The sequence below is a fragment of the Fulvia fulva genome, chromosome 1, assembly GCF_020509005.1.
Source record: "Fulvia fulva chromosome 1, complete sequence".
Classification (NCBI taxonomy): domain Eukaryota; kingdom Fungi; phylum Ascomycota; class Dothideomycetes; order Mycosphaerellales; family Mycosphaerellaceae; genus Fulvia; species Fulvia fulva.
Window position 1 is genome coordinate 7,328,060 of NC_063012.1, and position 26,945 is coordinate 7,355,004.

Below are 26,945 nucleotides of genomic sequence, written 5' to 3' on the forward strand. Positions count from 1 at the left end.
AGCCTACAAATGCAAACTATTCGAGGCCAAGTCTGCTCTTGTTGACATCACCAACGCAACCCGCTGGACCATTCCTCCAACACCACCAATCGTGCATCATGTACATCCCCATCACAAGATATCCCTTCTCCGCCGACGTCTCCGATATCTGCACTACCAAGCCTGACGCTACTATCAGGACCTGCAGCCGAGCGATCAGCATCCAGTACAGCGGACACTTTGTGAGTTCATGTCTCTCTCTGACAGTATCAATTCAGTGGCTGACCTCATGGAAAGAGTTGCGCCGTAGACACCGCCGTCGCCATATCTCTCGCTGTGCTCTTTGCACTGTTGGTGTTCCAAGTCCTGGAGTTCATCAGAAATGTGGTCGAGGTCGTGAGGAAGTGGCCAGCGGAGCCGAAGCAAGTATGTGGCAGTGAGAAGTGTGGGGAGGCGGTGATGGTGGTTTGATACTGGGTCGAGGGCATGGTGGGTGGCAGGATTACATATTCCTGTCTCAAATACCTGACGTGACCGTGTGCCTGAAGAGCGCGCTTGAGTTGCGCAGACAGTCCAGGAACAGTGCAGAGAGTCGAAAAACCGGCACCTGCGCTGTTCATGTTCATTCCAGACATCAGCTAAATAGCGCGCCGAGGTCGCCAGATAATTTTCTAGAGTTTCGTTATCTTCTGTGCTGGCAATTTTACTCTCCGCCTCTTCTGAACTACTTTCAGCCTTACTAGCTCCACAATCTTGCTGCGGTAGCGGTCGCTCCACCACATCCACCAGTTTTGCGAAGTCTCCCCTCGGTGAATCCGGCTGAGCTGCGAAGTGCATTCTCTCGAGCAGGGCAAAGAGCACTTGCATGGTGTAATATGCGTCATTGCCAGCGCAGTGCAACGTACTCTTTGTGTAATCAATTTGCAAGCGCCGTAGCAACGATTCCAGTGAACCAGTCGTGCCTAGGGCCTCTTGGGCAAGAGTAAGTGTATATCCACAAGGCCGACAACCCCGAGATCGTCGAGGGCGATGTCCAGGCTCTTAATAACAGCTAATTCCGTCCAAAGGAGACCATGCCCGACTAGCACAATCTTTCGCTTTTCGCCGCCGTCTGTGATGCTTGGTATAGTGTCGATGATCGCCTGTCTGAGGTTGTCACCGTTGATACGCATCGTGTGGCCAAATCTGAAATCCTGCTTGCTCTTCTGACGCAGCTTGTAGTTGTAGGTCTGTAGCGTTGGATCCTCGCGAAACAGCCTCAGATCACATTATGTTGCCCCGAATCCGTTCGCACCGCGTCCGTTGGAAGCGCCTTCGAAATCTATTGATACGAAAACCACGTCCAGAGGGTTATTCGGTGGGGCTGACCCTGCGAGAGCGAGTCCGAAGGCATCAAGCGCCAGCTTTCCAGCCGTGAGGTACGGCCTTGTGTAGTCTTTCTGTGCTGCTGTCCTCTCGAGGCGTTGCGTGATTTTGGCGAAAGTCTGCAGACCAAGTTCAAGCACAATATCGATGACCTGGGAGGACTATCAGTGCCCTGGAAGCTGTCTTTTTGTCGTGAGTTTCACTCACCTCTTGCTTTCCCCAAAAGTCCCTGTTATAAGCTCGGCTGCTATGGTTGTAGATTGATCGCAGGCCGAGCTCAGGCCTATGCCATCGGTCACTGTAGGCGCGCCAAGCGCCCGTAAAGTCGATTTCAGACGAGGCATTTCGGTCTAGAATGCGATTTAGACGTTCTCCGGTCACGTACTTCCGTCGTTGCTTTGAGCGCATAGCACTGAGCTGTTTTCTCTGGCTGGCGACATCTTGCAGAACATGGTATAGCTGGCGTGTTGGTGGCGGAGTGGTAGCTGCGCGTGGACAGGCGGCCGCGCGCACGGCGTGGTTTTGATCGAGCTGGTCACTGGGAGGGGGAAAGAACATAGTTTCGTGAGTGCAGACTGGAATGTTCGAATTCAGGGTGGAAACCAAGAAGGATTCGCTGGAAGCTGATTGAGGACGGCAGTGGCCCCCAATTTTCGCTTCCGTCAGCAAGGCTTGAGGAGTTATACCCGCGGCGCCTCTTTATCGGGCCTTTGTTTCACTACCGGGCTTGCAGTCGCTAACGGGTCATCCTTATCATCCGCCATGCCCACAATGCACGAACAGCCATACGCACTTGGCTTTTCGAAGAACATACTGCTTGCCAGAACGAACTTCTCGGCATGCCAGCGGTCGCGATAGCGCTTGCCTTCGACGATGCGGAGACCAGGCTCGCCTGTAGCCTTTATGCTGAGCCGGATGGCAACTTGTCTGCCGTGGTTGATCCTAAAAGCGACGTGAAGTCCGTTCTCGGCAGATGTGGCCCTGGCTTGCTCGTCGGATGTTGTCATCTGAACACAGCTGAGAGGCAGCAGAATCGAGGTGCGACTCCTTTGCCTCGCAGAGAGCTCCAACGAGGCAGGCACACTGAGCTCCAGCTTGAGACCTTTGTTGTTCATAGAGAATGCTTGTCTCCAGTGCCCACGCAGGATCTTGCTGCTCTCATCGGGGCTGGATGCGAAGGCCTTTGGCGAAGGTGCTAGGAGTGCTGTCCAGGAGCCAAGTTCAGCAAGGTCTTGCCACCAGGCGAAGATGCTTTCGTCGTCGCTCTTCTTGATGATGTCCAATTGCAACTATGTCAAGTAGGCAGTACGCATTACATATCTTGGCCTTGACGATCTTGAACCATCCATTGCCCTGTGTGCTGTTGTGACGATCATCAGGGCATCACATCAAGATCCAACTAATATTGACGGCATATTTGCACACATGCCGCCGTTCTGAACGACCTGATACTGACCATGTTGCTGACTGATCCTTCCATCATCGATATTAATATTTCCTATCCTTCAACACAACGTCTATCAATACATGTACATGTAGCCATTGCAACATCCGCAGCAATGGGGTCATCAGCATCGAAAACGGCCAAGGCAGCTGGCTCAGCAGCTCGCCAATACCCCAATCGTCCCTCGGGCACAACCCAGAGACCAGCACCAACGACAACCACGAATGCGCCGCCGCCCCCGCCTCCGCCTCCAGCAGCACAACGCCAACCAGGTCCTACAGTCAAGCCCCAGCCATACGCCAGCGGCGATCGATCCGAGGCAATCAACCTCGATGCCTCAGACCCGGACTTTGCCCAGTCACTTCGATCCATCGGACCAGTACAGCCCAATCCGACTCTGTCTCCCACATCAGCTTTCACCACCCAACCTGGAGGAGCTCGACCTCATGCGCCGAATCCTCGAAACAATCCTGCCATCACAGTACTGCACTCGCGAGCAAAGTTGCAGGAGGCGGCCGACGCAGAATTTGAGCAGGCGGGGATTCGAGGACATCAAGGACGACAGTTTCTGGATGTCTACCAGATTCGGCAGATACTGCAGTTTAGGGATGAGAGGGGCATGAAGCACTCGGAGATTGAGAGGAGGCTTGGTCTGAAGGAAGGAGCCGTGGCACGATTGGGAGCGGCGGGTGTGGTGGAGCTGGCACAAGAGCAGGGACGAGCAGAGAGGGACATTAGGATGGTATGATCATGGCAGTGAATTGTCTACAGAGCGGACATGTTACTGGAAACAGTCAATACCGCCTTCACACCAAGATGATCCGTTATCCACGGCTCGTCGAACCCGAGCTTGACGATGGCTTCCCGCTCCTGTTCATCGTCCACACAAACGCCTGCACCAAAGCGCTCGAACGACAGCAGCTCCAAGCCACCGCAGAAGTACACCTTGTCCATTCTGCTGGTCCCGAACTGCTGCCTCAGGTTTGTGGCGGCCTGCTGTCCCCAAGTGTGTCCATTCGCCGCATCATGCTCCTGGCCACCGAGCTCGAGATACGCATCCTTCAACCCATTCACCTCATGAAGCGTACGATCGAAATCCTGGATGGCATTGAAATCACCCGCCACGATCGCACTATCAATTCCAGGCTGGCGCATGTACTCTGCACACAACTTCATCTGCGGAATTCTGTACGGGGGCTCGAACGCCATAGACTCCAAGTGGCTGTTGCAAATCCGAACCGTCTTGCCTCCCAACCTAACATCAACAAAAAGTCCATCCCGCTCCATCCGCGTTTGCGAGTAGTGCACTCGGAAACACGATGTGATGGGCAAGCGCTTGTCGACCAGTGTGATTGTGCCGTAGTGGCCCGATTGCCAGTTGGAGATGTCAATGTCCGATAGGTGGAAGTTCTCTCGGACCCATGAGTGAGAAGCGATCAGCTCGATGTCAGAATCGATGCACTCTTGAAGGTAGATGATGCTGGCTGTCGAGTCTCGAGGGCCGGAATCAATGAGTGATCTGAGGTGCGAGAAGCCTTTTGTCATGCGGGAGGAAGGGTAGGGTAGCATGAAGTCTATGTTCCAGGTGTATAGAGACAAGGTAGACAGAGGTGAAGCCGCGGTAGTGGCGGATTTGGCATCATCGGCTTGCCATTCATCAGTCTGCCATGTATAGTATGGCTGATGCCATGGTTCATCGAACTACCATGGGGCCGTTGATCTCGTCTTGATCTGAACCTCTTCCAAGGCTTTCAGGACGACTTCGTCCATTGCGAGTGTTCTTCGTAGTAGTCGTGATAATGATATTGACAAGTGGCGGAACGGGCGGAGGATTGTTTTGCTCATCGACTTCCAGCGATCAACATAGACAGGAGAGCATCAGCCCTAACAAAGCGTCGATGCGATGATGTACAGTTCAACTTGTATCAGTGTAAATGTCAATACGTCCGTAGATGTGACGGTCGAGGTCAGCTCGCAACCGAAAAGTGGGTCCGAATCCGAGTCAAACCTTGCTGGCTCCTTCCAACCTGAACTTGACACCCTCGTACCCCAACATCACCTCTTGGCCATCTTCCTCCGAGACGACAGCATCCGCATCAGACGCCGATAACTTGCTTACATCCACACTAAAATCACGATACCTTTACTCAACGGAATCACCGAGAAGCCGTTGCCGAGGTCCAGAACCGAGAGAAGCGCAAGCAGAGCAGCATCAACCCTTCCAGACTCCCACTATGTCCAAATCAGTCCTCATCACAGGCTGCACCCCCGGTGGCATAGGCCACTCCCTCGCTCGGGAGTTCAAATCCAAGAACTTCCGTGTCTTCGCCACCGCACGCAAGGCAGCTTCCATATCTGACCTCGAACAACAAGGAATCGAAACATTATCGTTAGAAGTGACATCCAGCGAAAGCGTCAAAGCCTTGAAAGATGAAGTCACCTCCCGCACAGGCGGGACGCTGGACATTCTCGTCAACAACGCTGGGCGAAACTACACTGTCCCTGCCCTGGATGTGGAAATGGAGGAGATCAGGCAGACTTTCGAGGCGAATTTGTTTGGAGTTATGGCGATGTGTCAGGCTTTTGCACCCCTCCTGGTTGAAGCGAAAGGGACTATTGTACAGATCGGATCTTTGGCGGGAATCATGCCCTACGTCTTCGGCAGCGTCTACAACGCCTCCAAAGCAGCGCTGCACTCCTACTCCGACACGTTGAGGGTGGAGCTCGCTCCCTTCGACGTCAAAGTCGTGACCGTCGTGACTGGTGGTGTCAAGAGCAATATTGCCCGGACACACCGAGACCTTCCGCCGAATTCCATCTACCTGCCGCTGAGTGAGGAATATAAGCAGCGATTGACGCACAGTCAGGCTATGGGAATACCGAACGAAGAGTACGCCAGAACCGTTGTCAAGCAAGTACTGGGTAATCCAGGAAAGACACAGGTTTGGGCGGGTGGTTCGTCAGTCTTGGTGTGGTTCGTCAGCAACTTCCTGCCGAAGTGGGTGCTGGGTTTTGTGATGACCAGGATGTTTAAGTTGTGGAAGTTGAGGGGGACATACCAGTATCAAAAGAAAGTGCAGTAGTCCTTGCACTTAGGGTATAGCAGCCGCAGCTGGCGCCGGTGAGAGCATCAGATCTGATCATTTCAGCTACAAGGCCCAACGGTGGAGACAGGACGGAACCACTCTCAAAGAAACAGTGGCAGAAGCACATCTACTTCGCAACATTTGTTAATCCGTCGACCGAGGGGACGTCACGGCCTTTGACGTCTTGGCTGCATGAACGCAATGGAATGTCCGAAACCACACACCCCTTGCAGCTACGCTTCCGCCAAGCATATTGACAATCAGGCAAGGAGACCCAAAGCGCGACATCTAAATCAAGGACCATTATGCTTCGATACTGTCAAAATATCTAGATACGGCTGCTAGCCAGCATTAACAGAATGCTGTGCGTACGCACCATGTAACACGTATGATGACCAGATTCCCAGTCCTGATCATTCTGGCGTCGATTGCGCTAGGATCATTGCCGCAACAAGAAAAGGATCGCAAAGCGTTGCATTTTGTGACGGTAAGTTGTCATCGCCCTCCCCGAGGTCTAGCTTTGATATCTTTCTGATGATCAAAACCCAGGAGCCCAACATCAGAGCGATCTCTTTGACAGTGACCGAGCATGATCCGAAAGCCATAGCGCCAGGATATTGGTTCGTAGCGCCACTTGTCAACAGCAAAGTCCCACTTCCTGAAGATCGTGAGTACGCACCCCTCAAAACAGGAGCGCAGATATACAATCGTAATGGTGTAAGGCACGATGACCCCTATGTGCATTGTCCCACTTGCTGATAAGTTGGGTGCAGGACCTCGTGTGGAGCATGCAAGACCAGCCAATGCCACAAGTGCACAGTTTTCAGCCTGTGTACGTCAATGGCTCCCAGCAGCTTACTCTGGTCGTCCAACAATCGGGCCTGCTGGACGCTGGAAGGCTTGGGGTCACAGCTGGTATTGTCATGAACGATCATTTCGAACAGATTGCTCGTGTGGTGACCAAAGGCGAGAACATACATCAAGACTTCCATGAGTTCCACCTCGATCACTCCGGCAGAACGGCGATAGTGGCAGCAAGATTCCTTTCCAACCACAATGAGAAGGATAGCGGAAACGGGAACTCTGGGTTCCAGGAAATCGATCTGTTGACGGGAGAAGGCACTTTCCAATGGAACGCCTTGTCAGCGGGTGTTGGGTTCGATGAGAGCCATCCTACAGTGCAGCGACTGCCGCCAAGAACAACCACCACTGCCACCACGCCGGACTTCTTCCACCTCAATTCCGTGGACAAAGATGCAGACGGTGATTACCTAGTATCTGCTCGCCACACCAGTACAATCTACAAAATCTCCAGAATAGACGGCTCGATCATATGGCGTCTTGGCGGGACCAAATCCGACTTCACTCTTACTCCCGACGTAACTTTCCACTTCCAACATGATGCCCGCTTCCGCTTCGAGAACAGTACCCACACCATCATATCCCTCCTCGACAACGCTGTACCTCCACACAAGTCACGTCACGAAGAGGAACACGAACAACACCCGCAAACGCCCCAGAGCTTCGGCAAGATTATTCTCCTCAACCACGACACCAGATCCGCCACCCTGCTTCGCCACTTTCCTCGCCCGCACAACCTGCCAAGTCGGAAAATGGGGAATCTTCAAACCCTCGGCAAAAATCCTTTGACATCGAACGTTCTTATTAACTGGGCAAGTCCCAGCGGTATCAGCGAGTTTGACTCCAGGAATAGACTAATCCTAGATGCAAGCCTAGCAGGAGGGACTGTGACATCCTACCGAGTGTTCAAAGCCCCATTCGTTGGACGACCTCTTCGGCCTCCGGTGATGACAGTTCTGCCAGCTGTGCATGGGTGGGACGGAAAGGGGAGGAGTGCCACGTTCTATATGAGCTGGAATGGAGCGACGGATGTGAGAGGTTGGAGAATATGCATTTCGAATGATGAGGAAGTCGAAGGTACCTTTGAAGTCGTGGCGGAAATTTCGAAGAGAGGGTTTGAAACTGCTTGGAGTCTGGTCAGTGGAAAGAGTGGTCAGAGAGCTTTCGTGGAGGCTATTGATGCTAGTGGTGACGTTTTAGGGAAATCCGAGACGAGCCAAATGCCTGGCTGGCATGGAGAACAAGAACGAGAGCAAGAGGATGATATCGATACTGGAGGTGCTCACTGGGCGTTGAGGTGGACGTTGTACGCATGGGCAATGTATGGGCTGTGGACAGCTGCGCATCAGACTTTGGTCTTGTACCGGCGAGCAGGGCGGCGGCGTGGTGGCGGCTACAAGTTGCTGCAGTAGGGAAGGGTATCAAGAACACACTCGAGTTTTGAGCACTTTGTGGTAGTTTCGCAGCATCAGAAGGAATTGGGGGCTCAAGGTACGTTCTCACGTCTTGCCAGGAGATCGTGAGTGTTGCTAACACTCTCTTGTTTCGATAGGGCGGCACCATCTATTTTCGTGATTGAGCGGAAGAGTCTCGGTGGTCCTACGATTGACAGCCAGAACTAACAGCCTGAACTCTTCCATCTCTGGAGGTGCCAATTGTCCTTTCGATGAGTGCAGCGTCATAAAGTCTTCGGCGGCAACTTTGTTCACGCCGTGATGGGATCGTTGTTGGAAGTGTAGAATAGTGTCTCGTAGGTGGATCCACGGATTGCGCCACCGCGCTCCATAAAAGCGTGATCTTCAACGACCTCTACACATTATGGTCTGCACGACCCGCAATGCTTGGGTAACTAGAATCATGGTATACTGATCAGACGAACAGAGAACTGTCATCCAGGAGTGCCCGTCCCGGCCTGAGGATCCGGTCACGCAGAGCACGAGCGCTGTAGTCTGGCATCTGAACTTCTGCACGCTTGCAGCGCAAGGCCGACAATCAGCTGTGAACGACCATACAGCCCACGGAACAGCCCACCACACAGTGCGAAAGTAGACTGCCATACAAGCACGACATGGCATGGTTTTCGACATCATGGCGACGCTTTGCCACAGCGCCTTGTTTAGCTCCTTTCGCGAGCATTACCGACTCCACTTCACACATGGCGTGCGATGATAACAGCATCTGACTCTATCTCATGGGTATCTATCGCCGCTCGCTACGAAGGATCTGATCCCCAACGTTAGCAGAAGTGCGGCTCAGCAGTGGCAAAGCCCCAGTCCACAGAGGAATGGCTCAGCATATAGATCCATCGTCTCGCTCACACGAAGGCTCATCATCAAGTTACGGCACCATGGAAGCTAAAGGACCAACTGTCTCCGACGACGAGGTCAAGCAAGACCCGACTTCGAAACAGCCTGGGGTCGCTATCGATGCTGCCTATGCCAGCGAAGATGAAGGCGACACAACAACAAATCCTTTCCGGGATCTGAAAGTCGCGGAGTACTACGTCGATTTGTATGAGAAGGCCTCCTATGAGTGTCGCCACGTTTTCGATCCGGCGCTAGAGTGGGAGAAGAAGGAGGAGAGAAAGCTTGTGAGGAAGCTTGATTGGTATGTATGTGCGGCACCTTCTGTGCGATCGAAGCACGCTTGACTGATTGTCGATAGGCATGTCTGTACGTGGGCATGTATCATGTTCTTTGCCTTGCAAGTTGATCGTGGAAACTTGGCTCAGGCTGTAAGCGACAATATGCTTGACGAGCTGGGTCTAACTACTAATGAGTACAATTATGGTATGTACTTCCCAGCACCATGGCCAGCAAACACTAACGTCTTCTCAAGGTAACACTATCTTCCGAGTCTCCTTCCTGCTTGCAGAACTACCGTCACAGCTCATCTCGAAGAAGCTCGGTCCTGATCGTTGGATTCCAATGCAGATGTGCTTGTGGTCCATCGTTGCAGCGTCGCAAGCGGCGCTTAGTGGGAAAGCAAGTTTCTATGCTTGTCGAGCCTTGATCGGTGTGCTCGAGGGTGGCTTCATCCCGGACCTGGTGCTGTGGCTATCATACTTCTACACATCTTCGGAGCTCCCCATTCGGCTCTCGTTCTTCTGGACTGGACTGGATCTCACGCAGATTATCACATCGCTCCTTGCCTTCGGACTGCTACGCATGGACGTTATTCAAGGACTATCAGGATGGCGATGGCTCTTTCTAGTCGAAGGCGTAATCACCTTGGCTGTTGGTGTGGCAACATTCTTCTGCATGCCCTCCTCCGCGGTAGCGACCAAGACATGGTTCCGACCCAAGGGCTGGTTCACAGATCGCGAAGTCGGCATCATAGTCAACCGGGTGCTTCGCGACGACCCTACCAAAGGCGATATGCACAACCGTATGGCCATAACCCCAGCCCGGCTCTGGCGCGCCCTCTCAGACTACGACCTCTGGCCAATCTACGCCGTCGGGCTAATCGTCTTTATGCCAGTCGGTCCACCATCTACATATCTGACCCTCACGCTCCGCAGCCTTGGTTTCAGCACCTTCGACACAATCCTCTTAGTGATACCTTCCACAGCTATTAGCTGCCTTACGCTCATCGGTCTTACTTGGCTTAGCGAGCGCTTTCACGAGAGGTCATTCTTCGCCATGATCCAGAACATTTGGGCTATGCCTTGCCTACTCGCGCTCCGCTTCTGGCCAGGGACTATGACCGACGCATGGGGAACTTACGGCCTCATTACCACCCTCCTTGCGTACCCTTACTGCCATGCCATCGCCGTGGCTTGGGCTTCACGGAACTCGGGTTCTGTGCGGACACGATCTGTTTCGGCGGCCTGCTATAATATGTTTCACCTCCGCTCATGCACCAACATGCACCTTAAATTCGCAGACTCATCAAATCAGACGTGAATCTGACCCGTGCAATGGTTCCGCCAGCGCAAAGTGCCGAATGACAGCGCACGCGAGCGTATCGAACGAGACATTGGCGCTCTCGACATGCATGGATGCCTCGATCAACACCATGCCCACCGATGAGCAAACATCAGCCCTCAGCGCCATCAACGCCCTGCGTGCCAGATATGGCTGCGCTCCACTCCAATGGGATGACAATCTCGAGACCGACGCAGCCATTTACGCTGAACAGCTAGCCCAACGCAACAGCAAGCTTGAGCACGACAATATCCCTCAAGAAAAGGCTCAAGCCGAATGTCTCGCCATACTGTACGACAACTTCAAGCCTGAGAATGTTTACACTGAAGCTGTGCGGAACTGGCATGACAAGCGACGCGATACTGCTGGTAATGAGACTGGGCCTGGGGAAGAGGATATGTATTTTGATGATCCGGAGGGGAAGTTTCATTTTGGGAATTGGGGGCATTTTGGTGAGTATCTGGAGGGTTTATGGTGACGGGGCTGATGAACGATGGTGGCGATCTTGGTCTCGAAGCAGGCGGATAAGGTTGGGATATCGTCCGCGATGGCTGAGGAGGGTAGCTTGCATTTCGCGCCTGGTGGAAAGCAGATTTATGTCGTGGTGAGGGTTCATGGAGCTTTCGGGGTTTCGAATCCGATGGATTTGGATGAAAGGGTCGAGCACCACCAGCGACGTTGATGGAGAACGGTCGGCATCGTTGGACCTCGCCACTGGACAGCCCGATGTCTGAGGTCTTTCCAAATCGAATCTGCGAGCACTCTCGTCTCCTTTGTCATCGGAGAATCAGAGAAAGAGTTGCTGTCGCGCGAGATACAGGTCAATCACTATGGTCGGAGTTGCTTGGTTCAGCAAACATGCGGCGCAAGAGTTCCTGTGTATTACAAACGTCACTCGCTCTACCTGAGACTATCCACAGACAAGACTCAGCGGCTACACACCATGCCTTACATACCGTACTTAAAGTTGGCCAGATTCAACATGCCCAACCCCCGCGCCATATTTGACGCGTTTGAGCGCCACGGCGACAACGCCCCAGCTGTGAAGGCCGACATGAATGCCTCAGCTCTGCAGAAGAACGCTACAGCTAGTTGGAGCGAAAGCGACTGTCGCAACATCTGGCATCACGCCAGAATTTGGGGCAGGGTGGCTCTGAGCTTACCAGTCCCTTTGCATTGGCTGGACCAGGATCACTTTGCAGACTGGCTCGAAGCCATGGCGAATGCTCAGACCACTTCTGTTGTTGATGCTGCGCATTAGCGGTCATATCGCAGTGACTACATGAGTGGTCATGTTCCCACTCAGCAAGAGCTTCAGGTGCTCTTCCAAGGGCCAGGGGCCCAAAGGGGTGGCCTGAACTTGGCCACCATCGGCCGCTCGGCACCATCCAATGCTACAACTGCCACACAACCTGCGACTCTCGTCCCAGTGCCTTCTGTCGCCCCAGCACCAGCTATGTCAACCGCAGCTACCATCAGCGATGCAGCTCAAGTTGCAGACGATAGTGTTGAGGAGCACGAAGACGAAGGTCAAGGTCTTTACGAGGTACCAAAAGATGAGGATAGCTTGATTTACGAGGGTGAACCAGAAGGCAGGGCGCTGGAGTCTGGCGAAGACGAGGATGAAATGGAGGTCGTTAACAGCGGTACTATCGACACTGATGAAAGAATGCAGCAAGACACGACTGAAGGTGCTGACGATGACCTTGATGCTCTTCCGCTCGATGAGGATGCTACACCGACTCAGGGGGCCCTCCGAGATGTAGATGACGAAGTGGAAGACCCAATGGAAGACCTACATGGCGAGCATCGCCCCGGTGGATTTACCCTTGATATGTTCGAGAGATATGCTAGAACTTCTCCGCCTACAGATCCTGCCTACCTCCGGCGCTTAGCTCGCGTCGCCCAAGTTCAGCGCGAAGAGGACGAAGCAGACACCAATCGAGCTCCGCGCCCGGCCTCATCACCACAAGCCCTGGCCCAGCTAGACATGAACACCCGTCCGGACACGGTCCCGCAGCCAATCACCACTACCGCCGCTCAACCTCAACCACCCGGTACTGTCGACAGGTCCAATTGGCCGCCGGAGGCCATTGCCGAAGTCGAACGTCTCGAAGGTATCAACAACGAGCTCAGACGCCTTCGTCCCTTACAGACCATCATAACAGAAGCACAAGCCGAGCAGGGACTCGAACAGCGCCAAGCGCTATTCCGGCACTGGGACCCGGATGTGCCACTTAGCGAGGAGGAGTTAAGATGGCAACTTGAGGGGTCGAAGCGGATCATCAATTGGAAGTTGGAGCGATTTTCGCGTCGTGATGGTAGTGGAGACGAGTAGTGAGTGGTAATATGTTGATCTTGCGTGAAAGTTCTTGTTGTGTAAAGGAAGGATAGCTGTTTGTGTGATTCCAAAGTGAGCTCGTTGAACTAAGCGGTTGTAAGTGAGTTCATGTTGGAGATCTCTGGTGTTTGAGTACTCCTGTACTATAGCTTTCACTCTAGGAGCTCTGTGGAAGTCACTGCGCTCTTCTACAAGCTGGAAAATGCCATCATGACAAAGACAAGTCACCTGGTAGTGACTATACTGGAAGGCTCTGCATTCAGCCAGAGTGCCCAGCAAACGGTCCAGTGGTCCTTTGTCGATTGACCATCTATCTATATATACCAGTCCATCCCATAGCTAATCTTCCCCTGTACCAGGAACATCCAACAAGAGAAGATGAGCAAGAACTACGAAATTCACCCCAGCACAGACAAAGCTCAAAAGCCTGCCAACCAGTACATCTACGATCAATACCATCAGGTGGGTAACATTAGAGTCTGGTGATCTCGAGGCCATCTCCAATACCATGATCGGAGCTGGTCATCACCAAGAGTTCCGGATCTACTTTCTGGACTGCTCACGACCTGAAGTGTCGTTGGATGCCCACCAGAGTCTGGATGGCTGTTCTCAGGGGCCATCTTGCTCCAGATGACTGGGTTGGAGGCCGGGATGGGTGGCTCGATAAGTGGCTGCATAAGCAGACGACTATGACCAGTGGCGCTGATCAGACACGAATGATCGACTTCCGCGACGGGGTGCGACGAGGAGATGCTCTCACGCAGCAGGAGATTGGGGATGTGTTCGGAGATCTGCTAGAGTCCGCTGGTATGCCCATTGCTCCTCCAACTCCACCTCTGGCAGCTAGAATCGCAGCTGAGATCGGCACGGTCGGCGCCACCAATGCAGCGCCAGCTCCAGCTGCCGTACCACCAGCTCTGCCCGCACCTGTAGCCACCAACACAGCAACCACGTCTACCAGCAATGACCCAACTCAAACCCTGCCCGGCAGTGACGAAGACGAGAAAGGAGACGAAGGAACTGAGGATGGCCCAGACCAGGGGAGTGACTTTGCCCAAGAAACGGGACTTGAAGAGGAGGATATGCAGGAGCGCGAGGCTGGTGAAGGTGAATCGGACCCTGATGACATCGGAACCAGCAAAGACGTGCAGCAGAAATGGGTTGCAGCTAACAACGATTGGCTGGAAAGGGCCAAGGCAAGGAAAGTTGAGCGTGAGCTGGTCCATGTGAGGTGGGATCCAAATTTCTACGAGGGTGAGGAGAAGGATGGTGTGGATAAGGAAGGTTCCAGTTGGCTCGACCGTCAGGTCCAGGGCTAGCGGGATTATCAGCTGTGAAGGACGGAACTTCGCGCAGGACCTATTGTATGGTGCTGATAGGCTCGTACGTGTAGGGTTTCATCCCTTCTCAAGATTGCATTGATCTGAACTCCTTCTCCTCTTGATCCCATCCCATCAGGACTCTCGAAAGTCCCCTCCTCCGTCCTTCACGGTACGTCTCCCCATGCTCAGCTCTCCAGTTCCTCTCCACCTCCTCCGTTGCATAAGCGCTGAAACTCGCCCGTGGTTTTCCAACCGCGATGGAAGACACCGTCAATAGATCGGGATCATCGCCATTCCTCTTCGCTAGCCTCTTCTCCATCCTTTCTTGCATCCTTGCTTCTTTTCTCTTCTGCTTCACCTCATCATGGCCAGGCCTGAACACCTTGCCAAGATCTTTCTTACCCTTGCCATAGTACTCCATACCAAGCAAGACGGCGTAAGACTTGGAGACTTTCGTCTTCTTCATGTCCACGCCCTGATCTTTGAGACTATCAATGAAGCGGCGAAAACTTCTTGTTGTGGGTCTATAGTGTCCAGACAATGGAGACAGGTATATGAGTTTGCCGTCCTTGATGCCGATGATACCGGCAGAACTGATTCTCGCGCCGGAAAGGAAGGAAGCATGCTGGAAGGCTCCACTAGATTTGATCCCAACGTACAGACGTCCTACTGTATCAGCTACATAGATCCAGGTTCCAGGACGGACTGAGGCACGGAGGAGATGGTTCAAGATTGTGGCGGGAGAGGCGTGGAACTTCTTTCCTTGCTTCTTGGGCACGCCGGGTGTTCCGTCTTCTGTAGCTCCTCGGCGAGCTGCCTCTGAACCCGAGGTAGAGGAGGATGCGCTGGATGAAGAAGACGATTCGAATTGCGAGGCATTGTCGGAGAGCAAAGTATCGCGAAAGAGACCACCAACTGCGGCAAGCTTGGTACTGAATGATGCGTCTGCATCGGCTTTCTCCCTTGACTCTGGATCCGTGTAGGCTGGATCCGTGGATCCTTTGGGTACAATGCCGTGCATCGAGTCCTGGTATTGGTCCACACTCGTCGTGATAAGCTCGTTGTTCTTCGCCCAGCGGAGCATCCCTTCGGAGTCAACCTCTACCAGATAGTCTTTCCGCTCTTCTTTACTGAGGTAGCGGATTCGCTCCCTCTCCAGCTTGTCGCGGCTGCACATACTGAGATCCAGATCACGTCCGTCACCATGATCGAGCCAATGGAAAAAGTTTTGATCCGTTTGTGATTGCTGCCATTGTTCGTGATACACTTGAAGATTCGCTCCGTAGCGGTGCTTTTGGTCAACCATCTCAAGGAAGTAGCGCAAGTCAAGGAGCATGGTGCTGGGCTCTTCGTATTTTACCTTTCTGCTTCTCCTCGAGCCGAATGAGGATGATGGTTCAGGTTGCTGCTCTAAGGCTGAAGTGCTTTCTCCAGCACCAGCATGTTTGGCGATTGCTTCTGCTCGCCGCCAATTCATTCGGGCCTGTTCGGAAGTGGACTTGGATCTTACCCGACCATCTGGCATGTGGCTATTGATGTAATTGAGATGTGGCGCTGTGGCGGATCTGTACTGCCATTCTTTGATTATCTCTAGCCATCGCGAAGACGGATCCAAGTTGAGGCCGTCGATCTGCCGCCTTTCTCGATGGCCCCGATAGGCTCGCTGGATGAGCTTCGCAGCATCATGCTCTTCTTCCGAGTGATACCTGGTGGCCGTTGCCTGTTCCTTCTGTAACTGGACGTCCGATATCCTTCGTATGTCGGCAGGAGATGGCCGCTCCAGGGTATCCAGATACTCCTTATGCGACAATGGACGATTAGGTGTAGGAGTTGGCGTCAGATCCATGTTGACGCCTAGCGAGCTTTGAACATATAGACGATTTGTCTGCGTAGTCATTTGTTCCAATGTGAGTCTCGAGGTCTCACTTCTTCGGCAAAACAGCTTCTATGAAAGTGAGGAGCTGTCCGGTGCATCCTTGCCGGAGGAGTGTTATAGGTGAGTGAGGCAGGGGGGAGGAAATAGTAGGCATGAGATATGGCAGATAGTGGATATAGAGATTATGCAGATACCTTACATGTACCGTCGATCCGATGCATGCATTGTCAGCAGCGCCTGCCACGACACGCATTATTGCCGGAAGGCTCGGAAAGCGCTAGGCGGGCTGTACCCCCAGTGCCCCATCAAAGTCTGAAGAAGGTCGTTCGGAATTTGCACAGCCCAACCAAGTGGTAGTCAACGGCACCTGCATGGAAGGAGACTCGTTTTGGATGGGAATGACGGAGGACAGTACTGTTCTCATTCACGTGACATGCAATTGGGATAATGTTTCAGCTAACGGGTGGTAGCTTAGCTTGAGCTGTGAGCTTCTAGTCTCAGCCAATCAGAGCCACCTCGCTCCGTTGCCCAATAGCAACAAGTCCAGGCTGCCAAAGCGTAGATCTACGTCCGCTTTCGGTATAGCGTGAGGTCCAAGACCACGCAGGCTGAGTACCTGAGCTTAGTGAGCTTCCGCTTCCAAACAACTTCGAAGACACCAATTGAGACACGCGACAACAGACTTCACTTGATGCGCATCACCTTACAGCACTCGTCACACACTTCATCTTGATCGCATCCGCGTCAACAACATCGATTGACAACCGACATGCCGCCGAAGAAGAAGGCCGCCGCTGCGGCAAAAACAAAGTCAACCAGAACCACCGGACGCGCTGTACCAGACACCATCACCAACAACCGCGGAAAGGAGATCGAGACCACTGCAGCTGCTAGACGTGCTACACGTCGTGTCGCTGCGCCTGACTACAACCCCAAGGCCGTCTATGCGGCTCCCACTACTACGACCAGTAAGTGCCATCTGTGCATGCGTTGATCGACTTGAATTGACACGATACAGCCGCAAACTCCTCGAGAAAGCGTGGCCGACCAGCAGCTGTGCAAGAGGATGCTCCGGTGAAGCGCGGTCGAGGTCGTCCACCAAAGTCTGCCGCTGCCGCTCCAAAGAAGACTGCTACCAAGACCGCAACCTCCGCCAAAACTGCTGCTGTTTCAGAGCCCGCCAAGAGAGGACGCGGACGTCCACCCAAGGCACCACGCACGGGCCCTGCTAAGAAGGCGCTGAAGACTACAGCAAAGGCGCCCGTTGCAAAGGCGCCAGCCCCGAAGTCTACTGCAGCCACACCGACTGGCAAGAAGCGCGGTCGGCCATCCAAGGCCGACACCGAAGCTGAGAAGCCACCGAAGAAGCGTGGTCGTCCATCGAATGCTTCCAAGGCTGCCGCTGTGCCAGACGACCAGACTGCTCCACCCAAGAAGCGCGGTCGCCCACCAAAGGGAGGTGAGACAACCAAGATCGATACCGACGATACCGCTGCAGCTGAGCAACTAGAGGAGGAGCTTGAAGACACAGCAGTGGACGGAGAGGAGGGTTCTTCCAGTAAGCTCAAAGCACCAGCTGCAACAAAGGGAAAGGGTGCTAAGGGTAAGAAGACCGCAAATGACAATGATGACACCACACAAGACCGCGAGCAGACCGCATCAGGGGTCAACTACTGGTTAATGAAGGCTGAGCAAGACGGACATGACGTGCCGCTTCCCGATGGCACCGTGTTAAACACCACCTTCACCATCGATGATCTTCGCGCCAAGGCGCAGCCGGAACCATGGGATGGTGAGTCGAAGCTTCACCAAGCGCTCTTGCGCAGCGATACTAATTGACGTACAGGTGTTCGTAATGCATCAGCAGCATTGAACATTCGCAACATGAAGGCAGGCGATATGGCATTCTTCTACGCTAGCGGCGGCAAGCAAGGCCGTAGGCCTGGCATCACTGGCATCATGGAGGTTGTTACGGATCCGGAGCCTGACACTACTGCGGGCGATGCGAACAGCGCAGGATATGTGCCCAAGGAAGCGGACCGCAAGAGATGGGTCCAGGTCCGTGTAGAGTTCCGCAAGAAGTTGTCCAAGCCTGTTCACCTCACCGAGCTTCAGCAATTCAAGAGCGGTGAGCTCAAGGACTTGCAGGAGTTCAACTTTGCGCGTCTTAGCGTGTCCAAGGTGTCTGAGAAGGAGTGGAACTTCATCAACAGTCTTATCGAGGGCTTTGACGACGACGACGAGAACAACGCTGGCAACCTTGAAGACGAGCTTGAAGCTCAAGTCGCCGGTCCCAGTGGTACAACTGTCGTTGAGGAAGACACTACCACTATCGTTACCGAGCAGCCAAACGGTGACGTCGTCGTTGAGTAACAGACCGACGTTGTCGAGAAGGAATTCGACCTGCCTAATGGCTACGCTCCACCAGCCATCATGCAGACGACCGAGCCTGACCTCCCAACCACCGACACCGTCTTCCCAGAAGCGACTTCTGCTACTGGCCGACCAGCATCCCGTGCTGGATCACGTCAAAGCTCTCGTGCTCCGTCTATCACTGGATCGAAGCTTGGAGCCAACAGCTCCCGTCCAGCTTCACGCGCTGGCAGCCTTGCGCCACCAACCGGTCGTGGCCGTAGCCGCACTCCTGGTGCGCGGGGTGGCAGTGTTAGTCCTCTTGCAGGCACGAGCGAGGATCCTACTGGACTCCTCGAGTCTGTACTGGAGACTGATGGGTTCTAATCCACTCCTTACGACATCAACTGACGCTACTCTGGCATGCCTGCTGTCATGCATCGAGAGCTGGCTTCTCCCTACATTGCTTCCTTCCGAAACGAGCAGCTTTCCGTCTAGCACTATTGCTCGCACAATACATACACCCGGCGAGGTGATGACCATCACACGCACAGGTTGGTGCTCAGCGAGGCAGGGAAGGATATGGCGTTTTGCGGCGCAAGCAGCAAGATAACCATGGTCATAGCTTCGCTTTGTAGACACCTGCAATGAATATGCAAACAATACTGTACTTTGTCTCGGCCACCTTGTCTGTCGTGCTTCCTTCTGTTTCGTGGAGTCAATGTCCGAACGCCTTCGTGAGGGCGGCATCACTGTCTACTGTTGTCCACTTTGACCGCCCAACGCGGACTTTGGATGCCGGGATTGACGTTGCGAATGTTGGAAAGTGGTGAACACACATTGCTCGGTATCTCCCTGTTCAGATATGTCACCACCACGATTCGACCGAGGTCGAGAACAATATTATAATGACACCCGAAGACATAGATTTGCGGTAGGCTCTAAAGAGCAAGTCTCTAAGCCATGTTGTCGGCGTCCCACAAGTTTCCCTGGCACACTACCTCAACACTAGTTGACTAAGAATTGTCGCCTGGAGCATTACACTTCACGACACGCGTCGCTTCATGGTCCTCCTCGTCAACTCTTTGAAGTTCCGCTAACCATAGCGGATCGATTGAGATCTCACAGGCATGGATCGTGAGTGTCAGGAGGCGATACAAGCACACACATGCATGTGCACAGCAATCGCGGCCAAGATGTGAGGTGATCATCCCAAAATGTTCCTTCTTCGAGCAAGTCGCAACACTTGCGCTTCCAGTCTTGCCAGAGCATGGTAGCCATGACAGCATCCCGCATGTAAGCTTAACTCGACTGCCGGTCTAGAATGGCAAGTACGAGGCACATGCGTGGAAGGGGTTCTCCTCGTATGCCTGTGTTTACCGCCTACTTACAGGATAACTCGACCTGACCACAACTCCGACTGACCTCCAGCACCACCCTCACTCAATACCACACCACCAGAACCACAGACACCAGAAACCCCCTCAATCACCGCGACCATGTCCACAAACAAAGAAGAGCGCGATCTCAAGGTACTCCTTTCTTTCACACTCGTCACTCGACCCCCACTCACTGGGTTCTAGCGCGCCGACGACTACCTCAACCGCACCAACGAACCGGAGCCCGGCCAGGTGACCGGCCCAGGTGCCCACTTCAACGATACATTCGATCCTGCTCTGAGGAAGAATGCCCCAGCTGCTGCGTCTGGGGCCGGTGCGCAGAAGAGTGCGCAGGAGAAGTTGGCGAATACGGTGAGTTTGTGATCATAAGAATTGGGGGAGAGGCGAGATGCTATGGAAGCCGAGAGGAATGGAATGGAACGGAGGGGAAGCGAGGGAAGGAAGGGATATGGCGGATATGAAGAGAAAATGGGAAGAAGGATCGAGACATGAGCTAATGTGAGGATCCTAGGACTCGACAATGACGACGGCACAGTTACAGGCTGCGGCGAAGGAGGGAGATCCGAATGGATTGTTGGGCAGGAAGGTCAACCACTAGAGCATCAAGAAGCGGAGCAAGGCACGGACGGCAGAAGTGGAGGTATGAGATATGGATGAATAGCATCCGATATGAGCTGAAGCATTGGAGACGACGAGAGGTGAGTGAGAAGAGCACCCGAGGCATATACACCAGAGAATAAATGAACATGAACGAAAGAATACACGGTTAGCACTACTTCTGCACTGACTATATTGTATGGCACACCCTTGCCGACTTACGACCTCACCCCACCGCAGGAGATGTGCTCATAGACAGCAAAAGTATCTTCAACGGTAAAACAATGATCATTGTGTCAAAGGTATCCGCGATGTAACTCGAGAGGATGAAGCGAGACGTCCCAGGCTTCTTGGAACGGTCGAGCATCTGCGACTTGACGGCTTCACTACCAAGACGCACCTTACCATTGAGACAATGCTGACTGCCTTGGAGCTAGGCATCTGGCCGTGAGACGATGATTATTGACAAATAAGAGATTTTGCGACTCTTCATTTCAGTTCGATTCGGTTGGGTTCGGTTCGGTTCAGTATCAATATGATATTTATACACTATTTGCCTTGGCATTTCACCATTCCTCTTTCTCCCCCATACTACCCCTATCTTCCCTCCTCAAAAGAAACCCAGGTAGCTCCCCTCTCGTCTTGACGCCTCAAAAGCGCCACGCATTGCAATATAAACAAAAGCCTAAAAAGAAAACAAGTCCCATGTGCAGCGCTGAACGCTATCAAATTCAGGTTCAAAATCCTCTGCCGACCAATACGTCGTGCCCGGGATGCTCTCTTCTCTTCTCTCCATGTCTCAGCGCACTCGTGTGTGGGGTATAATACAGGTAATAACACGTTGCTCTCGATGATGTCCAGTAGCAGTAAAGTAAGTCGAAGGCCAAGGTCCAGCCGAAATTATGCACAAAAGGAAAAGGTAATGTGTGTGTGTGTGTGTGTGTGTCGCGAGTCGGGTGTGGTGTCTGTCGAATGTGGAAAAGGTCTGCAACAGAAGGATGACTACATCACCACGCAGCAGCAAGCCTTCTTGGCCTTGGCTTCTTCCTTCTCATCGAGATCAGGTACTCGTGGTGTCGTGTTGTGGGCCGTGGTCGGTGGCTGTGCGGGTGAGATAGGCGATGCTGTATTCGAGCGGTGTATGTGCGGTGATGAGGGTGGAATCGTGGGCGTGATCTTGTAGCCGCCACTCGTACCTGGCCTGACGCTGCCGTTTTCACTGCGGGAGTCAGACTTCGTGGGACTGAGTGGCCAAGGTCCTCCATTCGCAGAACCATTAGGCGACATTCGATTCTTTTCAGGCGACGGACTTCGCGGGATAGGTGGTAGTAATGAGTGTGTGTCCAGGATAGGCACCTTCGGTCGTGGAGGCTCTTCATCGTTCAACAGGTTGAAGTCGCGGTCGTAGATAGTGCCAGATTTCCCCTCCTTCTCCCACTGCTCCTGCATCATCCGCTTGGCATGAGTTGGCAGCATTTGCTCGTCCGGCGGCAGTCGCGGGTCTGGCTTGTACATGCTCGCAATCCAAGGTGCCTCTCCTTCCGGCGGAGAGTGTCGGCCAGTAGATGGCCGTGATTTATGTCCTCGTCCTGAGCTGGAGCCAGGTCGCTGAGTCGTTGCACCAGAGACTGCCCGCTTGTTCTGGTGCGAAGAGCCAGGTCTATTCGTAGCGGTCGGGAGCGAAGTCTTCCTTGAGCCAGGCGTTGCTTTCGTAGGGACGCGACTCTTTGGAGGACTGTACTCGTCGTTCGACGAGTTCTTGTTTGAAGAGCTCCCAGGTGGTGTCGTCTTGGACTTTTCAGACTTCTCCGGGTCAGAATCCAGCAAGATTGCACTGCTCACGCTAGGACTGCGAATCTTGCGGGCATTGCGCATCTCATCAAAGCTGCTGCCCCAATTCTGGCTGCCTGCGCGGCTTCGAGGGAGAGGTGAATCTCGGTCTGCAATGTCCTTTGGCACAGGGACTGGTGTCACGCGTGATACAGGTATGCGGGACGTGCTTGGGCGAGCCATCTGTCCCTTGTATGCCTGTCGCTCCCGAGCGACGTCTTCTGGGTTGCGGAAGTCGGCGTCTCTGTATGGATTGTAGTCAGCATCCGCAGCAGGATGATGCTCATGCCGCATAGGCTCTGGCTCTGGCTCTGGCGCTTCATTTGGTGCCGAGGGTACGGTCGAAACGCGCTTGCGAGGAGATTCATCACCGTAGGCAGGGTACGCATTGGCATAATCCACATCGTTGCTGATGTCATTCTGGCGGGTCTGGCTCGTGCGACTTCGCGGTCGATGCGCGCTGGAGCGACTGAGCGAACGCCCGTTCCTGGCATCGTTGGGACCAGCGCTCTCTGAGCGGCGAGAGCGTCGAACGGATATGCCCGCATCTGCCATCTCCTGGATCTCTATCTGCGCCAGCTTGTCCCTGTGTATCCATGCCGAGTCGTCCACGCCTGGCACCTGCCCTTTCTTGTTCTCGTCGTGCTGCTGCCGCATCTCTCGGAGCTGGTTGCGTGAACGTTTCCGTCCCGCGGTGGTGTTGTTCTGTCGCATCGACGTCCTCCGCTGCTTGGTCGTCTCCGAGTCGGACATCAGGTCCCAAGCGCTGGGACGTTTGTCCAACTGCTGCAGCTTCTTGCCCTCGTGCTCTGGATTGCCCATCGTGTCCCGTCGGTGCGGCAGATGCCTGATATTGCCATCCATCTCGTCCAAGGGTACGGCATAGCTCCATGCCCCGCCATTCGTGGCTGCCATGCTCGTGCAACGATACGCTCGTGTTTGCTTCGGGAGGTTGTTTGCGTAATCCCCCGTTTCACGTGCTAGGCATTGATCGCAGGTTCGTGGCCGTGTGTGTTGCGGGTGGTAAAGCACTTCCGATGACCAACAATGGCGAAACGACTGCAGCGGAGTCTCGCAATGGTGCTGCCGTCCAATCATGCAGGGAACTCCAGGCTGTCGGCGAAGGGGCGCATGCACATGCAGCGTGGCAGCCAACACTGACGTACGTCCGTACCGTCTCCAATGCCCCGTCCAGATCTGTCTGGAAGCTCTACCAAGCTGCGATCGCGCTCCAAGATACAACTGGAAGTCTCGTATGCCAACGCGTCGAAGAAGGACGGTTGTGCGTGGCCGAGCGTGTGGCTCCCGACCAACACTCCTGTTCGAGTCCAACAAGTGAACAAGTCCAAAAGACTAATAGATCAAACTGAATTGCTAGGATTGCACACAGCCAATGGGCAGGCATGGACGATCGGCATTGACTTTAGCGTGCTTCTAGAAGGGGGTGATGAACTGCTGAACATCTTCTCGACTCTCCTTTTCACCCTCTCGACACGCTATTGATATGTTGATATACGGTCTTGAGAGTCCTGCCTGCATTCAATAGAATTGGTCGACTACTTCATCTCACAAATCACCACACTTGGACGGCTGCAGCACATTCGTCCACATGACGGAAACGCCTCAAACAGCACACTCCCACCGTTCAGCGCATGCTCAAACACCCCCACTGCCGTCGAGATTGTGCTCATGGTCTTGATGCCACAGAGGCTCATCTGGACTTCAACAACCGCCAGGTCAGACAATCCACGGAAGATTTTCATCGTCATCGATACACTCGTTGCCGGACACGTAAAGCCACATTCGCACAGCAACGTCCGCATCCAGTTCTTGCTACTAGGACGTTGAGCACCCGACCGTTCCGCTGCAACGGTCTCGGCGTTCTGGGCATTGGCCTTCGTATCGCTTCCGAAGCGATGGCATACAATCCCACCACACACTTCATGGCCATGAGAACAGCATCGTTGCGGAACATGGGCTGTCTCAAAGCGTTCATTCTCGTGGATATCATCTATGTCAATTCCGGGCTCCAGCCAGTACTCCATCTCCCGAAAGCAACACCATTACGTCCTTTTCTATCTTGTCCCCGTTGCCCCTCAACGCATCGCTAACCTCATCGAAGGTATAAACGAGAAGCTTCAGTTGGCGGTAAAGCTATGTCCGGGGGCCTCATTCCCCAGCATCTGCATCTCGAGCTGACAACTTAGCTCGGCGTTGGTAGCCCCGGACCACCCATCGCATGGGCATTCAGCTGCATGGCATTCAGATACTGCAAGATTGAGCAGTCATCGCAACCCACCAGCTTCTTCAAGCTACTGACCTGCTCTTGCAGCGCCGTATTGGCCGCCAGTAATCTCGCCCTTTCATTCTCCATATCTCGGATGTAGCTCGCCGCAGTAGATATGATGACCGCTTTGGAAGGCATCCGTGGACCTGAAGGATCCTCAAGCGCGTCGAGACAAGGCTGGGCATCTCGCAAGGATGGAAGTGTCAAGCGTAATGCTTCGATCTGGTTGTTAAGATTGTCGCGGTAGCGACGCTCTACAAGGTTGTGAGGGACTCTGCCACGGGGCACGTTTACGCGGGCGTCTCTGGACATGCATGAATGCTGGAAACGGCCGGAGATCTCTGGATCTGCCTCCTCTGGCTCTGTCACCTGGCGCTTCATCTTGGCTGGCGGTGGCTCCAAGTCCGATGCGGGCGCACTTCTTTGGCGTGGGTTGTGTGGCATTGGTCTCGACGGCATGTGTTCTGGAGGAGTTGGGGGCTGCTCCACCTTCGGCCATTGTCTATGCTTGGGGCACAGCTCCAGGTTCCAGCAATCTTCAGCTGTCCCCGTACATGGAAATGCGGCTTTGGCATCCTCAGATAATGGGTCTAAAGGTCTGAATGGCGAGATGGGTGTGGGGGGCAGATTATGGCGAAAGGAGCTCTGGGTAGGAATCGACCACTCGGATGCAGAGTGCAGTGGAATCACAGGTCTTTCATGATGTGTTTGCGCCGCCCCTAAGGCTGCTGTTAGTGGTAGACTCGATATCGAACAGATCGTCCAGGAGATCTTGGGATGGCGCACAAACAGTTTGATGATGTGATTGTGCATTTGCGCCGGGACGACGATGTTCATGAACAGTACGAGCAGCGCTCAATCCATTGTTGAGCATGAGACTGTCAGGCGAGACAAACAGGGATCCGCCTTGGTGGTGGGTGCCTTCCACCTGTGACATCGTTAGTGGTATGCCTAGTGTGAGGCTGGTGTGTTAAGGTCTTGTTGATGTGGTGAGGATCATGAGGAGAAAGGTGAGCTCGACGTCAGCAGGCAACCGGAGGCATAAAACAACCCAAAGGCGCAAAATTGTGACAACACCATCGAAGATCACTTCTTGTGTCACTCGTGGTCATCGACACGCACTCTGCTGAGCAACCTCTCATAACGCAAAGATGCGTCCTGGGCCCGCGGCAGAGTTCAGCTACGGAACGATATGGGACGCCAGGTTTCGATCCTGTTCCCAGACCGTGCATGGACAGGGCTTCTGAAGGAGGGACTTAGCACAACAGGGCGCCTGGGGATCACGTGGAGCCAGGGAGCTGCACACTCACGGTCTAGATTACATTTGTACTGTAGAGCTTTTCGTTTCGGAGACCAGGCTCCGTAAAGCGGATCAGGGCAAACAGTTGCAATCGGAGGATGTTGTTCACACCCGATCTGTGAGTGATCTTTAAGGCGGCCGGGCCGGACGTAGACCCGCACTCTGCACGCCGGTGAGGTCTTCGATACAGTAGAACAGCTTGCAGATGCTGCTCGAAGCTCTGAGCTCATCGCTGCCTTCAGTAGTGTCTCCAGCAGGAGGCGACTCCGTTGTGCAACGAGCTCATGGCACGAGGTGTCTCTGGTTTGAGCATTGTTCAACGATGATTCGCTATCGAAGGTTAGCACAACCCATGTGTAGGACCGAAGAACCTGGCTCTGCCGAAGAACTGACGATGATGCTCGCTCTTCGTTCCGTCGCGCGGCGGTGGGGATGCTCTTCCGTGCGGTCGGTAGAATACAGGTAGTCTCCTAGAAGAACGCCCATAGGCGGAGCGGACAGCATCTGCCATCAGCGATCGTGAGGAGGTGAAGCGAGGCTAAGAGTTGTGTCCAGAGATAGCTTGAAAGTGACGAAGTTGAGCCTCACGTCGATCATACGAGGCGGTGCTGCTCGAAGCTGCTGTTGCTGGTCGATGTGGAGGATGCCGTTACCATAATGGCAGGCGCACACCGCTGCTAGAGATGCTTCCACGAGTTCCCTGAAGGCGATGTCCGCGCCATGGCTGGGGTTGCGGAGTGAGTACCTTGGTCAATCAGTAGTTCTATGGATGCGCAGCATTTGCTGATGGCACGGCACCGCATGCCAACGCGGACCGTCTGGGTTGCGACATGTTCCCGATGAGCTCCTTCACATACATCATCATGTCCTTGTATGCACACATGCGGAGCTCAATACATGCTGGTGATGGAACAGGTTTGGAACGCATTCGTGCGACCTCGGCGAGGCACTGAACACCACTGCGCGAACTTGCAGTCGT

General features: G+C 53.8%; 16 protein-coding genes across 16 annotated transcripts; 11 read left to right on the forward strand and 5 right to left on the reverse strand.

The window, feature by feature from the left end:
• Positions 1-98: 98 nt before the first annotated feature.
• Positions 99-621, forward strand: CLAFUR5_01357 (uncharacterized protein; the record flags this gene model as incomplete). The annotated part of the gene is made up of 3 exons (XM_047900505.1): positions 99-221; positions 277-405; positions 568-621. The coding sequence occupies 3 exons, from the start codon at positions 99-101 to the stop codon at positions 619-621; spliced, it is 306 nt and encodes a 101-aa protein (XP_047755922.1).
• Positions 622-1,247: 626 nt separating this feature from the next.
• Positions 1,248-1,784, reverse strand: CLAFUR5_01358 (uncharacterized protein; the record flags this gene model as incomplete). Its single annotated transcript, XM_047900506.1, has 3 exons — positions 1,248-1,496; positions 1,552-1,694; positions 1,730-1,784. The coding sequence occupies 3 exons, from the start codon at positions 1,782-1,784 to the stop codon at positions 1,248-1,250; spliced, it is 447 nt and encodes a 148-aa protein (XP_047756019.1).
• Positions 1,785-2,801: 1,017 nt separating this feature from the next.
• CLAFUR5_01359 (uncharacterized protein) lies at positions 2,802-3,536 on the forward strand (the record flags this gene model as incomplete). Its single annotated transcript, XM_047900507.1, has 1 exon — positions 2,802-3,536. One exon carries the CDS (start codon positions 2,802-2,804, stop codon positions 3,534-3,536), a length of 735 nt encoding a protein of 244 aa, XP_047756018.1.
• Positions 3,537-3,553: 17 nt separating this feature from the next.
• On the reverse strand, positions 3,554-4,558 carry CLAFUR5_01360 (uncharacterized protein; the record flags this gene model as incomplete). Its single annotated transcript, XM_047900508.1, has 2 exons — positions 3,554-4,468; positions 4,502-4,558. The coding sequence occupies 2 exons, from the start codon at positions 4,556-4,558 to the stop codon at positions 3,554-3,556; spliced, it is 972 nt and encodes a 323-aa protein (XP_047757321.1).
• A 464-nt stretch (positions 4,559-5,022) lies between these two features.
• CLAFUR5_01361 (Short-chain dehydrogenase RED1) lies at positions 5,023-5,871 on the forward strand (the record flags this gene model as incomplete). Its single annotated transcript, XM_047900509.1, has 1 exon — positions 5,023-5,871. The coding sequence occupies one exon, from the start codon at positions 5,023-5,025 to the stop codon at positions 5,869-5,871; it is 849 nt and encodes a 282-aa protein (XP_047757322.1).
• A 391-nt stretch (positions 5,872-6,262) lies between these two features.
• CLAFUR5_01362 (uncharacterized protein) lies at positions 6,263-8,147 on the forward strand (the record flags this gene model as incomplete). Its single annotated transcript, XM_047900510.1, has 3 exons — positions 6,263-6,361; positions 6,424-6,591; positions 6,648-8,147. 3 exons carry the CDS (start codon positions 6,263-6,265, stop codon positions 8,145-8,147), a joined length of 1,767 nt encoding a protein of 588 aa, XP_047757323.1.
• Positions 8,148-9,019: 872 nt separating this feature from the next.
• CLAFUR5_01363 (uncharacterized protein) lies at positions 9,020-10,640 on the forward strand (the record flags this gene model as incomplete). The annotated part of the gene is made up of 3 exons (XM_047900511.1): positions 9,020-9,342; positions 9,400-9,524; positions 9,574-10,640. 3 exons carry the CDS (start codon positions 9,020-9,022, stop codon positions 10,638-10,640), a joined length of 1,515 nt encoding a protein of 504 aa, XP_047757324.1.
• Positions 10,641-10,752: 112 nt separating this feature from the next.
• Positions 10,753-11,189, forward strand: CLAFUR5_01364 (uncharacterized protein; the record flags this gene model as incomplete). Its single annotated transcript, XM_047900512.1, is given in 2 exon segments — positions 10,753-11,113; positions 11,128-11,189. The coding sequence occupies 2 exon segments, from the start codon at positions 10,753-10,755 to the stop codon at positions 11,187-11,189; spliced, it is 423 nt and encodes a 140-aa protein (XP_047757317.1).
• A 415-nt stretch (positions 11,190-11,604) lies between these two features.
• On the forward strand, positions 11,605-11,922 carry CLAFUR5_01365 (uncharacterized protein; the record flags this gene model as incomplete). Its single annotated transcript, XM_047900513.1, has 1 exon — positions 11,605-11,922. The coding sequence occupies one exon, from the start codon at positions 11,605-11,607 to the stop codon at positions 11,920-11,922; it is 318 nt and encodes a 105-aa protein (XP_047757318.1).
• Positions 11,923-11,943: 21 nt separating this feature from the next.
• Positions 11,944-13,362, forward strand: CLAFUR5_01366 (uncharacterized protein; the record flags this gene model as incomplete). The annotated part of the gene is made up of 2 exons (XM_047900514.1): positions 11,944-12,998; position 13,362. Coding segments are annotated over 2 exons (1,056 nt in total).
• A 1,047-nt stretch (positions 13,363-14,409) lies between these two features.
• Positions 14,410-16,221, reverse strand: CLAFUR5_01367 (IQ domain-containing protein IQM5; the record flags this gene model as incomplete). Its single annotated transcript, XM_047900515.1, has 1 exon — positions 14,410-16,221. One exon carries the CDS (start codon positions 16,219-16,221, stop codon positions 14,410-14,412), a length of 1,812 nt encoding a protein of 603 aa, XP_047757320.1.
• Positions 16,222-16,969: 748 nt separating this feature from the next.
• CLAFUR5_01368 (uncharacterized protein) lies at positions 16,970-18,573 on the forward strand (the record flags this gene model as incomplete). Its single annotated transcript, XM_047900516.1, has 3 exons — positions 16,970-17,168; positions 17,219-17,992; positions 18,047-18,573. The coding sequence occupies 3 exons, from the start codon at positions 16,970-16,972 to the stop codon at positions 18,571-18,573; spliced, it is 1,500 nt and encodes a 499-aa protein (XP_047757315.1).
• Positions 18,574-18,633: 60 nt separating this feature from the next.
• CLAFUR5_01369 (uncharacterized protein) lies at positions 18,634-18,939 on the forward strand (the record flags this gene model as incomplete). The annotated part of the gene is made up of 1 exon (XM_047900517.1): positions 18,634-18,939. The coding sequence occupies one exon, from the start codon at positions 18,634-18,636 to the stop codon at positions 18,937-18,939; it is 306 nt and encodes a 101-aa protein (XP_047757316.1).
• A 1,112-nt stretch (positions 18,940-20,051) lies between these two features.
• On the forward strand, positions 20,052-20,550 carry CLAFUR5_01370 (uncharacterized protein; the record flags this gene model as incomplete). Its single annotated transcript, XM_047900518.1, has 3 exons — positions 20,052-20,084; positions 20,136-20,303; positions 20,464-20,550. 3 exons carry the CDS (start codon positions 20,052-20,054, stop codon positions 20,548-20,550), a joined length of 288 nt encoding a protein of 95 aa, XP_047756091.1.
• A 1,001-nt stretch (positions 20,551-21,551) lies between these two features.
• Positions 21,552-23,294, reverse strand: CLAFUR5_01371 (uncharacterized protein; the record flags this gene model as incomplete). Its single annotated transcript, XM_047900519.1, has 1 exon — positions 21,552-23,294. The coding sequence occupies one exon, from the start codon at positions 23,292-23,294 to the stop codon at positions 21,552-21,554; it is 1,743 nt and encodes a 580-aa protein (XP_047756090.1).
• Positions 23,295-24,582: 1,288 nt separating this feature from the next.
• On the reverse strand, positions 24,583-25,603 carry CLAFUR5_01372 (uncharacterized protein; the record flags this gene model as incomplete). Its single annotated transcript, XM_047900520.1, has 2 exons — positions 24,583-25,385; positions 25,453-25,603. 2 exons carry the CDS (start codon positions 25,601-25,603, stop codon positions 24,583-24,585), a joined length of 954 nt encoding a protein of 317 aa, XP_047756089.1.
• Positions 25,604-26,945: the final 1,342 nt, after the last annotated feature.